Source organism: Hakea prostrata, chromosome 1 (assembly GCF_041222555.1).
Source record: "Hakea prostrata isolate BN-2017 chromosome 1, UWA_Hpros_2, whole genome shotgun sequence".
Taxonomy (NCBI): domain Eukaryota; kingdom Viridiplantae; phylum Streptophyta; class Magnoliopsida; order Proteales; family Proteaceae; genus Hakea; species Hakea prostrata.
The window spans coordinates 22,115,946-22,128,245 of NC_142600.1; the positions used below are offsets into that span (position 1 = coordinate 22,115,946).

At 37.0% G+C, this 12,300-nt stretch overlaps 2 protein-coding genes across 2 annotated transcripts; one reads left to right on the forward strand and one right to left on the reverse strand.

Moving 5' to 3' along the window:
• Positions 1–1,521: 1,521 nt before the first annotated feature.
• On the reverse strand, positions 1,522–6,115 carry LOC149028267 (rho-N domain-containing protein 1, chloroplastic-like). The gene is made up of 2 exons (XM_089135683.1): positions 5,979–6,115; positions 1,522–3,148 (listed from the first exon to the last, which is right to left on the reverse strand). Exons 1-2 carry the CDS (start codon positions 6,016–6,018, stop codon positions 1,980–1,982), a joined length of 1,209 nt encoding a protein of 402 aa, XP_088991809.1. The 5' UTR covers positions 6,019–6,115; the 3' UTR covers positions 1,522–1,979.
• Positions 6,116–8,690: 2,575 nt separating this feature from the next.
• LOC149028268 (TOM1-like protein 2) lies at positions 8,691–12,200 on the forward strand. Its single transcript, XM_089135694.1, has 3 exons — positions 8,691–9,401; positions 9,575–9,850; positions 11,394–12,200. The coding sequence occupies exons 1-3, from the start codon at positions 8,916–8,918 to the stop codon at positions 11,730–11,732; spliced, it is 1,101 nt and encodes a 366-aa protein (XP_088991820.1). The 5' UTR covers positions 8,691–8,915; the 3' UTR covers positions 11,733–12,200.
• Positions 12,201–12,300: the final 100 nt, after the last annotated feature.

Consider the following 12,300-nt stretch of genomic DNA (forward strand, 5'->3'; position numbering starts at 1 on the left):
TGAACTACCAGAATAAGAATTGACCCTGTCAGCGTAGTCTCATGCCCAAGCCGAAGAGCACTCAATTGTCCAATATGAGAAATAGAAGGGCAAAAATGATTCAAACCTAGGACATGAGAGCTACCAAACCGCTTAAAAATGAACTTGAGACTGCTAGACCACCACCTCCAATGGTTACAAATGAACTATGTCATATAGAACAATTTGTGAATATGCATTTAATTTCCAGCTGGCCTAGACTGTGATTTCCTTAATAGAAGCATAGCCAGCAAGACTAGTTCATGAATCATGGGGATACACGCATTTGTACTTATGCTATAACAATGGAATCATAAAATCGTCCTATTTCTTTATGCAGTGATAAAGTTTTGAAAAATCATGTAAGATTATTGATCGATGCATCAGAAACTCCAAAGCTAATGAAATGCATTCAATAAAAGACCTTTAACTACTTTATTCTAGACTAAGGCCTGGACAATATCATGCAAAGAGAAATTCATTATTTAAATGTTGGCACTATTCGAATTTTATTTTTATAAATAATAGAAAAACCCCAAAACCAAAGAACTTTGTCCATTATGGATTATGATGAGAATTTCATTATCTTCATTTGTGTAAGTTTACTTAAAGTTCTATAAGTAAGATGAGGGTAAAATAGTCAATACACATTCTTTTATAACAACCATACTTTTTCCTTCTTTTCTCACTTGTTTACTATCATTTTTAACAATTTTTTATCTTTACACCAAACTTATTTTCCATTTCATAATTTATTTTCGATAAAATTCACCAAACCATTTTTCATTCTTGACCAAAAATGAATTCTTGTACGTATTTATTTTAAATAGGCATAATAGAGAATGAGAATTGATACCAAAAAGAGCCTTAATCTAACATCAATACTTTAGAAAATACCAACCCCCGAAGGCACATAAGAAACTGAGAAGTATCGAAAGTGATGGTATCCCAAGATCTTGATACACTTGATCTAAATTAACTATACTCATTCAGCAGCTCGGTAGAACCATCAAGGAGGTTTTTTGGCACTTGTTCAGATTCCAAAATTGTGACAAAGTTTTCTGTTTTCTGCTAAATGTTATGGTTTCGGATTGTGACCCATGACGTTCTGCCCTTGTAATCACAACTCTATGATCTCAAACTGTCATGTATCACAATCTTAGGTGCACAACAGCAAACAAAGATTCTTGCAAAAGTTCAACTTTTCAAGGGTTGTCTTATAGGGTCGTTACTGTAAAAAGGATCTATGGTATGAATTCTTGAAATGCATTTCTGCATAACATGAAAACGCAATCCAGGAATTAATAAAAAATTTGTCAGTGTCATGGGCTGTGCTAGGAGGATAATGAGTTAACTGATATAGCAAAAACCTCACACTCCCTCAGGCACCCAATTTTCTTTGCATCAACGCATCTCTTATTCCTATTTCTTTCTCTTTTTTTCTGTTTTTTTTTTTTTTTTTTTTTTTTGGGGGGGGGGGGGGGGGAGCGGGAGGGAGGAGGAAGCATCAAGCATGTTCTAAGCTAGGTGGGGAAAAAGGGGAACCTCAAAAAACTGAAAAATAATGAATGTAAAGCACAGTAGATCCACTATTTGCAAGAGCAAAACAAATAGCCAATTCTGGTACCTGTTTTTCACCAACAAGCAAGGGGAAGCACCTCTGATAGGTCGACTGTGCAAACCACCTTAACCATATCTTCAACGGGAAGAATCAAAGAAACCATTGGCAGCCATCTTTTTACCAAGTTCACTACTAAGTAACAAGAAATAACGAAGAAAAATACAGAGAATCAAACGTAAAAGCTGCCCCAGAAACTGACGACGTTCAGTTAATTTGTGTTTACTTCCCTGTCAATGCACGGTGACAAAAACTGGAGGAAATAGAAGCCTCCCATGAATCCAACTGCGGGTGGAGGAATAATGAAAAAAAGATTTGGTTTCCTCACATTCCACAGACAGGTCTACTCTCCACTAAGTAGCTCGATGAGATTGCCCTTTTTAAGCTTAGAGTACCCTTTCACCCCACGAGACTTTGCAAGTGACCTCAATTCTGACAGCTTCAATGCACTCAAGGTTTTACTTTGTATCAGTGGCTCCTCCAAGATTTTGTCATCGTAAGCTTCATCGGCATTAAAAGGCTCAAGCTCGGATTCAGACATCACATCAAGTACTTCATCTTGTCCATCTGAAAATAGTGCTTCTGGCTCATCATTATGAAAAGCATGCTCAGATTCAGTCTCTAGTTGAGGCTCAGGCTCAGGCTCAGGCTCAGGCTCAGGCACAGGCACAGGCTCAGGCTCCTGCTCAGATTCAGGCTCAACAAAGTTTTTCCTTCTCTTCCACTGTGACTTAGTAGATGATTCCAATATGAAGCTAGGTTTGGTTGTATAAATAGGTTGGTACTTTATTCTAGGAACAGGAGATCTCTTCTGAAAGTTAGAAGCAGGCCTCGTAAAGGGACGGGTGCTGGACTCTCCCTCCTCATGCCCAGCAATGCTATTTGAACCAAAAAAGCTTGAGTTCTGCTCTTCATCATAGATGTTTTGGTCTGGTTGCTCCTTATTGAAGTCCTTGCTGCCACTACTACTTTTCTTCCCCCGTTCAACCGAGTGTTTTCGTAAGAGCTTCAGAAGTGAATCAACTGTACCATTTTGCTTACCTTGTCCTCGAACAGCTTCTTTTTTCTTTTCTTCTTTGATAGCTGCTCGTTCTCGAAGTTGTACCTGGACCTTCCTAAATATTTCTACAATCTCCTTCTCTCGTGGGCCTGGGGTAGGGGTAGTAGCCTGAAACCTTGGGCTACTGGTGAGGGAGAGCAATGAGCCATTTTTGGAAGATAATAGTTCAGATTCTTCCAAGTTGTCAGCATTGTCTTGGTTTTGCCTGTTATGACCCCTGGAAAACCCATGTTTGCTGTGCCTTGAGAAATCTGGATTTCTTTTTTGACTGCCAGAACTTGCACAACATGAAAGAGATGCTCCTTTGGAAACAAAGGCAAGCGTTTTTATATGTGGCACCTTGAACTGTGCAGAATATTTGTAACCACCAAGACAGGAGCTATATGATGCACTGGAGGCTTTTCCAGGAATTCCCAAACAGGGATGATATTTCTCTTCAAACAATCCATATCCTGCATGAAAGCCAGGGGATATTAAAGTAAATTATTACTTCATCAGAGATCTAGTCATGACTAAGAAAGTGGTGGATTCTGTATGCCAAGTCCAGAGATCAGCTAGCTGATATCTTCACTAAGCTATTGAGCAGCCTGAATTAGGTTTTAGGCAATTCGGCTAAGGGTGTGTCGGATGATCTCAAATTGGATGTCAGGGCTTCGATTGAACCTAAGATGTATAGGGTTAGGAGTTTTGGTAATCAGGAAAGGATCCCAATTTTCTATTGGAAAACAGACAATGAGAGCCAAATTAAAGAGTATTCCTTTTCTTGAGAGGTTGTAATGGGGTGATACAGGTGAATTCCTTGAGATGGGAAATTTGGGTTTGTAAAGATGGGATGGGGCTGCAAGTTGGATCGAGTCCAGGTGGTAGGATATAGGAGATGGTCTCTAAAGTTAAAGGGCGTTTGGATGGATAGGTTAGGTAGAAGGTCAGCAGGGTTATGGGGAATATGTGAAAGAAGTTAGGTTGATTCCTGATGGAGGCTTTGGGAGTTCCATGTTTCAATATAGGGTTTAGAGTAGCTTGATGGGAGGCTTAGAGTTCATGGAAAGGAATTAAGGGATGAAAAATGAGGGTTCAGGAAGAGCAGGATCTTCAATTAACCTGCTGTAGAACCTGTGCTGTAGAACCTGCTCTTCAATGGATGGGTGGATCAATAAAGATGTAGGCTGAATCCGCAGCCATGGCAAGGATCAACTTGAACGACCAAGAACTTCAAAACCACCTTAGATTTTGAGCACAAGGATACCAGGCACAAATCTAATCTGTGAATGATCAGGTAGAAATCTCAGAGAACCGCAAAACTGGTAAGCAATTTTCAAAACTCAGATGGTGTGTTCATCCCTTCATTGGGGTGGTATTACCAATTAGAGGTTAAACAGTCTCACAAGTCACAATGAGAGCATGAACTGGGTAACCTGGGTTAGGATTTGGGTGCTTAAGATTAAAAACAAAAATTCAACCTCTAGAAATCTTTAAAAAGCTAGAAACTCAATAAAAACATCAAGAAGACTTTTCTGAACATATAACTTAAATTGGGCCAGAGATACATTAATTGAACCAATTGAACTAAATTGAACCAAGCCCAACCAATATTAAGAGACTGGGGGAAAAAACCAATGGAATGCTTTCTACTATTGCTATTTCTACTTTTGCTGCTTGGCAGCAGCTTTAACCGTTGAGGGCCCCCTATTTGGGCATCTTCTTGCAGAGGTCTTCAAGCCTGCATCATGAGCTCTACACATAGCAATGCCAGAGGTTGATATAACTATCACATAATTTCATAGTATGACTAATTAGATATAGGCCTCTACTTTTGCAACTCTAAATATCACTTTTATTTTTATAGATGAGAACTACAATACTCATCCATTCATCTAGCACTATCTTTGTGCCCATAAACTTATTGAGCAGCTTGGTTAACCAAGAAATCATAAATTTCTAAGCTGCACGACACTTTCATTGGGACGCTACCTGGACCTAGTGCCTTACCTACTTCATCCTCTTTAAAGCTTCTTCTCCCTCAGCACCCTAACCTTTCATATAGATTTACAACATGGGATGTCTTAATGGGTACTGACATGTTCCAAGACAGTATTCATTCAGGTTGTGAGAGTGGGGATGTTCCCCTAAAACTGGTGCTAGCTTGTGCTAGTGCACAATGGCACTACATTCAAGAGAAATGCAGCATGCACAATGTCACCACATTGAATAAAAACAGTTGACAAGAATTTAAAATAAGAGCACCTGTTGAAGTTCATAATGAAATTAATAAAAGATGGGCTGACTGAACCTTACCAAGGATTAAGGGGGGGGGGAATTATGTCAAGTATGAATCTATAAAATACTAAATACAGGGTCTAGAACACTTCTTAGTACTGCTCCACATTTGGATATAGAAAATGATTAAGCTCTTAAACCGCACCACTAGTTTGAGAACTGCAGACAAGATTGCTACACCATATACAAGTTTTGGGTAACTACAGATTCAAACTAGACAGCAGTGTCTAAAAATAGTAGGCCTAACACAAATATTTAAAATACAAAAAATGTTGTATGCAATAAATTATTCATTGCCTATTTACAGAAAAAGTATATTCTCGTACTAAAATGAGACTAAAGAACATGTGGATACTACGAGTTTGACAAGTTTGAATGAAAAAAAAAAGTGAGGAAAATGGGATTCAACTCTCAACTGCTCCTAACGAGAACAGCACATATTAAGGGGACATTTAAGCTTAAGTAAAACTAGTATTATGAAATCCAAGTAAAACTGAAACTCCACAACACCAAGTATCTAACCAGACAGCATGCAATTTGAAAATCATAATAAACTACACTTTTCTGGAACTACGAACAAGCTGCAAATTTCATGTACTACTGGCAGTCAACTGAGCTTCCTAAATTCCTCCATTCAGAAATAAGAGGACCGATAAAAATAAACATAAAGTAGACAAAAACCCAAGCCTGCCCAGTTACAGTAAAAACGAAACTGAAAGTGTTTTTCTTTTCTTTTCTTTTTTGAATCCGATGAATCCCCCCATTTCGGATTACAAAACCCAGGCAAATATATTTACAGAATCCAATAAGAACACAAGAAACTAAACAAGTTAACCAGAATACCAATCAAAATGCTTATGAGCACTAAAGAAAACCAGACAATGAACATGTTCAAATTTGCAGCTCCAAAAGCACAGCCTACGCATGAAATGCAAACAGGAAACCCTAAAGAAGAAAAAAATATTTGAATACGGAGGAAGTGGAAGAATAAGGAAGAACCAGCACCTGCGATACCGTTAGAACCGAGATGGAGCCCTCGAGCCATCACTCAGAGAACAGCCAGTTGCATTTGTTGGTAGTTTTCTGTGCCAAAATATTTGATAGGGATGCCGGAACCGTGTAAGTGTATTTTGTAATAGATGATATGGAAAATTTCCAGCTTCAGGTTACAAAACACGGAATCGTCCTTGGCGAGTTGAGAATCGTCTGACCCTTTACAACCCATAGAATTGACTTACATCTGAAAACTCGTAGCGAATCACTCTCACTAATTGCCGATTTCGATGTGAAGGTTTAAGTCCCATATAATGCATCCTCGACCACCTTGTTCATATTGTTCATAGCATCGGTGTAAATGAAAAATTATTTGAAAATCTATGTTGAATAGATTGAAGAAATATCAATTTTTGTGTTTTAGCAACTGGAGTTTTCTTGTTTGTCACAAAAGCATATGAAAATTTGTTAGAGCATAATCAAAGGATTTAACAAAGCACACAAAGGATTTAACGTGGTTCGGTCCACCAGAGAGAAAAGGAGTTTCTATTTCCAAGAAACTTCACACCATTCTCACACACCCAATCACTTTATCCTCAGGATAGGTTTTTGTAAGGATTGATTCCCAAATCTCCTACAGAGATTGATGCGGTTATCCCACAGAGACTATTTATAAAGAAACATAAAATCCTAATCCCAATGTAATTACAATTTTATCCCAGTATTAATAATTGACCCAAACCGTGTTTCAATTACAAATACAATCAAAACCATAATTACATGGACCTACATAATACAAGACATCCAAACCCAACAAAAATAAACTTCAAATGTCGCATTATACGATGAAAAAATAGAGTAATACCATGGAGAATTCAACCTTTTACCAATTAACTTATTGTCATCCTCTGTGGTTGTTTAAGCACCGGTTCTTCAGTGTAAAAGGTTGAATTATCAGCAGTAGATTCTTGGGTAACTCATACCATGAATGGCTGGATTTTCTTGACAATAGGTTTGCAAGTTCAAATCAAAGGGATGTTATGTTGTATATTATGTTGGGTTATTTGGTATATACAATAAATGGTATATTATGTTGGGTTATTTGGTATTCCAAAATAATTTTCTGTTCAACAGCCTTGTTCCTTCTCTTACTTCCTCTATGATGTTTTTGGCAAGGTTCTTAATGCATGATTTATCTATGGGCCATCAAGCTTCGGTTCCCACTATTATTTCGTATCTAAATTATGCTCAAACGGACGATGTTACATCTCTTCCAATCAGTTTTAGTTTACATTAATGCTGTGTTGGATACCACATCCAAGACAAAGCTGTATTTTCTTGAAGTACTACTGATGGTTTTGTTCTTGCTAAGGCTACCTTTGCTTTTGGTTTTTCAACTTCGACATTTGAACCTGAAGCTATTAGGGATGTTATTTTGACTACTCTTGAAATTTGTAACTCATTTAATCTTATATTTTGATTGCCTCAAAGCCATGATGGCCCTCAATGCCCAGGCCCAGTAGCTTGATTGGCCAAACCATGGCTTAATTTAGCATATTCTGATAATTTTCATTGGTTTTCTTTTACCAGTAGGTCTTATAATGAAAGGCTGACCATATTACCAGATGTTCCAATTGAATATGGTCTACTGGCAATTTTCTCCAGCTTTCTTTATATAGTCTTGATTATCATACTCTAACATTATGCTAGAGAACTTAATATAATATTTCTCTTCACCAAAAAAACTTCAAATCTATACAGATTCAAAAGCCACATTTGAAGAAAGCATGCCAAATGCCAAAGCAAAAGTGGTTTCATAAAGCTTCACAAAAAAAAATTGTCATTTGCTCATGTCGTTAGGGTACCCAATACCTGTATGACCGTGACAATGACCTTAGGAGTCTCGGGTTTATGATCAATTTCAACTTTGGTTCATCCATCTTACCTTAAAATAAAATACTTTTTTTCTCTTTTATATATATCATACTATCATACCATCATATCACACTACTATTGTAAAAGCATGAACTCAAGGAGCACGGCTACATTTTGTTTCCTTCCAATACCTATTTTATTCAATCAATTAGACATTTGTATTAGTAATGAATGATGTCTATAATAGTCAATTAAAATTCTTAAAATTATTTAAATCAATTTAACTTTTAATTTCCCCCTATCTCATTTTTCAAAAAAACCATTAACAACCAAAAGAATATGAAAAATTTCTCCCGAAAACTAAGAAATGTTAATTGGAGAAGAAAAAAATTGCATTAAAAACGTTTAATCAAAATCAGGCATCTAAAAGATAAACTTATTCCAAATTCCAACATTAACTGTTGTTAATAATTAATAAGTTCACTTATACATAGCCATTCAACTATCTTAACTGTTGTTAATAAGTTCAATTTATGCATAGGCCATTCAATTTCTATGGGAAATACATGGTAATTGATTAATACCTGTTTTTTGGTCAAATTGATAAATACCTTATGCATAGGTCATTCAACTTCAATGACAAATACATGGTGATTGATAAATACCCCGTGCATCGGCACATGATTACTTTTATAATAATAGTATGATTTTATTATTTTCCTTAGGCAAAATAAAAAAATTCATTATTTTATAAAAGTAATATAATTTGGTCAAAAGAAACATATATTTTTTTCGTCTTTATATAGACCTCACCGTGCCTTTGAGCCACGTTGTATGTTTGGGCTTCTATAATTATCCTTACACGTATTATCGGCAAACGTGGAAATCCAATTCACAGTTGCAGATCTTCTCTTCTCCTCAAATAGAAACCCAGATAGAAGGGAAAAAGACAAATCCGAACGTCTTCAACCAAGAAAGCCTGAAAGCATCGGCTCTTAACTAGTTTTTTTGGGGTTCCCACGACAAACTGGATCTTGCGATGATTGCTTATCTTCTCCAGTAATCTGTTGAAAGATGGATAAGTTGAAGCTAGCGGCACTGGGTGAGAGGTTAATGACCGGTGGTGCTCAAATGGGTAGAATGGTTAGCGGGAAAATGAAGGAAATCTTACAATCCCCGACGCCTGAATCAAAAATGGTAGATGAAGCAACATCTGATAGCTTGGAAGGGCCGAACTGGGGATTGAATCTACGGATATGTTCCATGCTCAATAGCGAAGAGTTTAGCGGACAGGAAGTCGTTAGGGCTATCAAAAAGAAGATTGCTAGTAAAAACATGGTAAGCCAGAGGTTGAGTCTTGATCTGTTGGAAGCTTGTGCCATGAATTGTGAAAAGGTTTTCTCAGAGTTGGCATCGGAGAAGGTATTGGATGAGATTATTAGGATGATCGACGATCCCCAAACCCGTCACAGTGATAGACAACGAGCGTTGGATCTGATCCAAGCATGGGGCGAATCCGAAGACCTTGCGTATCTGCCTGTGTTCCGTCAGGCTTATATGGTAATCATTCTCTGTGGTTGGGTTGTTATCTCCTGCATTACCATTTGCTTTCAAGTATCCATATATATCTGCTCCAATCTTTCTAGGGTTTTGTTTCTTCTACGTAAGCTGATTAAATCACTGTGTGATAAAGACCAATTGAGGTACTTTTCTTGGTGAAACTGTATTTACAGAGCTTAAAAAGCAGAAACACCCCACGAGCAGTTCAAGATGATGCGAATTCGATGCTTTATGATTCTTTGGACCCAGATTATCAACAACCCTTGTCTCCTCCTGAAAGATATCCCATGCCCGACTTTGATACGCGCGGTGTAGATCATTCTGATAGTGACTATCAGGGTAGCTGTTTTTCAGAGGAAGGGAAGAAAGAGTTTCTTCTCTTTGCTCGAAATACCATTGATATTCTGTCTAGCATTCTGGAATCTCAGACAGAAATGGAGTCCCTCAAGGTAAATTTTCATAATTAGAGATTTAGTTTTGTGTTTCTCAATTTCTAATAGCATGAAAATTTTGATCCCGTCAATTATGCTATTTGAAATTCAGACTAGTCTCAAAAGCTACTGTGCTATTTTCTTCAATTATGAAGAACTCGGTGCACGGATATTGGTTCTCACCAAGCCAGAACTCGAGGTTTCACTGAAACCTAGTGTTTTTTCCTGGTCGAATAATTAACATTGGCTTAGATGTCCAGAAAAAAAAAAATTTCTTCTTATTTTTGGATGCCTGATTCCTATTCCTATTGCTGCCTATTTTGACTGGTCGATGCATTAATTTAATATTTAGAATGTCAAAATATTACTTGAGGTTTGATCCAGATTGGATGATGTATAATTGTCTTATATATAGTGTCAAACCAGGTTTGACTAGACAAAAACTCTTTCAATATAAATTAGATTTAAGCAACTTTGGACTTGTTTAACATTTTGTTAAAATCTTTATGACAAATCCAAGATCGCTAATGTTGAATTCTCTTTTTCTTTTTCCTCTTCTTTTTTTTTTATTTTTTTCTTCCCGAAGAACAAAATATGTGGAGATATCAAAACAAATGAATATTTTATTATTTTTTTGGTTTTTTGTCAATGTTTCACTGTATTAAGATTTATACGATTTTTAGATTTGAGAAAAACCCTAGCATTAGAAATTTGGCGTTTTATCTTCTTAGAATTTGATTTGACTTATTTTTACAGGGAATATTTGCTGATTTATAAATAAGTTCAGTAAATGATGCATTATTCAAATGCTTCTTGGGATGATTAAGTTTTTGCACTGGTTTCAAGCCAAGTGTCTAACTATCAATGGGGATAAATGAATGTATATAGATCTTTAGATCAAAACTTGCAAAATTATTAAACTATGTTCAAAATATATTTGAAACCATGAAAATCTGTCCTGAACAATCAAAACCAGGTCAAAGTTCAAGTTGATTCTATCTCATTGTGGTAGGCTGCGAACTGAGCTCTTCTTCCATGATTTTGTCTAAAACCGTAACCTTTGATTTATTCTTTTCTGCTTCTTGGATAATCTTATGATTTTCCCATTTGGTTCATGTGAGATTTTTACTTGGATCAGGAGTGCAAGACACAGTATTTTGTGTAATTTCATCCAATACACCTGTGGCTTACAACAATTGCATATATGTTTTCTGCAATTCATTTTTAAACATTGTTAGCCCTGTTCGTTCTAACTCTTTAAGGTATAGCCTAGAAGTAGCTTGCGATCATCTTTGCCTCTGAGATATTTGGCACAATTTTTGTGCTTTTGGTGTTTTTTCCTGAATTGAGAGCAGTTGTTTTTATAGTATTCTTTGTAGACTCGTGTAACTATCATGTATGCCTGATGGTGGTTGCGTTAGGGGTTTTTTGAACACCTTAATGTTTTTCTCGCATGCTTTAGCTGATCTGTTTCAATGGGTAAATGACTATAAAATAAACAAAAGGTTTAGAAGATAAGGAATCATAACAACTGAGATGGAAGTTTTTACACTGATTGCAGGATGATCTCACTCTGAGCATAGTAGAAAAGTGCAACGAGTTACAGCCCATCTTACAGAGGATCATAGAAAGCACTAGCGACGATGACGCAACGCTTTTTGAGTGTCTAAATCTTAACGATGAGCTTCAACAGATCATTGCCAAGTATGAAGAGATGATAGCAACACCTGCTATGGAAGTCTCAGAATCCAATAGTCCTGGCACAACTGGCACTGGTTCGGCCATTCTGGATAAAACTTCTAACACCACAGAAAAGCCTCAGCCCCAAACAGATGAAGCGAGCAGTGAAACTAGTAATGAGAGGGAATTTTTAACTGAAGGAAAATTTTCACTAGAGTGAGATTTAGAAGGGAAGCGGGGGGAATCTAAGCTTTTGTTGTTTCTCTGTATAGAAATGCTAATAATAGTTTCAGATGGAAGTGGAGGTTAGACCAGCCATCGAACTCTTTTGCTTGCTGATATAAATGTCTAGTAGTATGATTTAACGTATGTTATCCTCTGTGACCAGTTACGTTCTCTCGCAGTTCCATGTTCATTCTGGAACACTTATTTCTCTTGTATACTCGCCATTTTTCTCAGAGATTGGATAGAAGTCTCATTATGTTTTCCATGTTCCGGCTGGAATTTGGGATGTATACGATCACAGCTTGTAGCTTACCGAAATTTTGAGTCTTCGAAACTCCCAATCTTCACATGGCATATGTAACTGCATTCAGGGTGAAGCATGTTTGAGTTGAGAAACAGCCTCTTCAAAAGTGCAGGCGCAGCTGCATACAGGATGTCCATCCTGAGATCCAATGGTTGGATGTTAAGCGCTGGGTATGCCTTTTTATTTTCCTTTTAAGTGGAATACCTAAACAAGTAGCTATACAAGATTCATTAGTCCTGGATAAATAGTTGGGATGGAT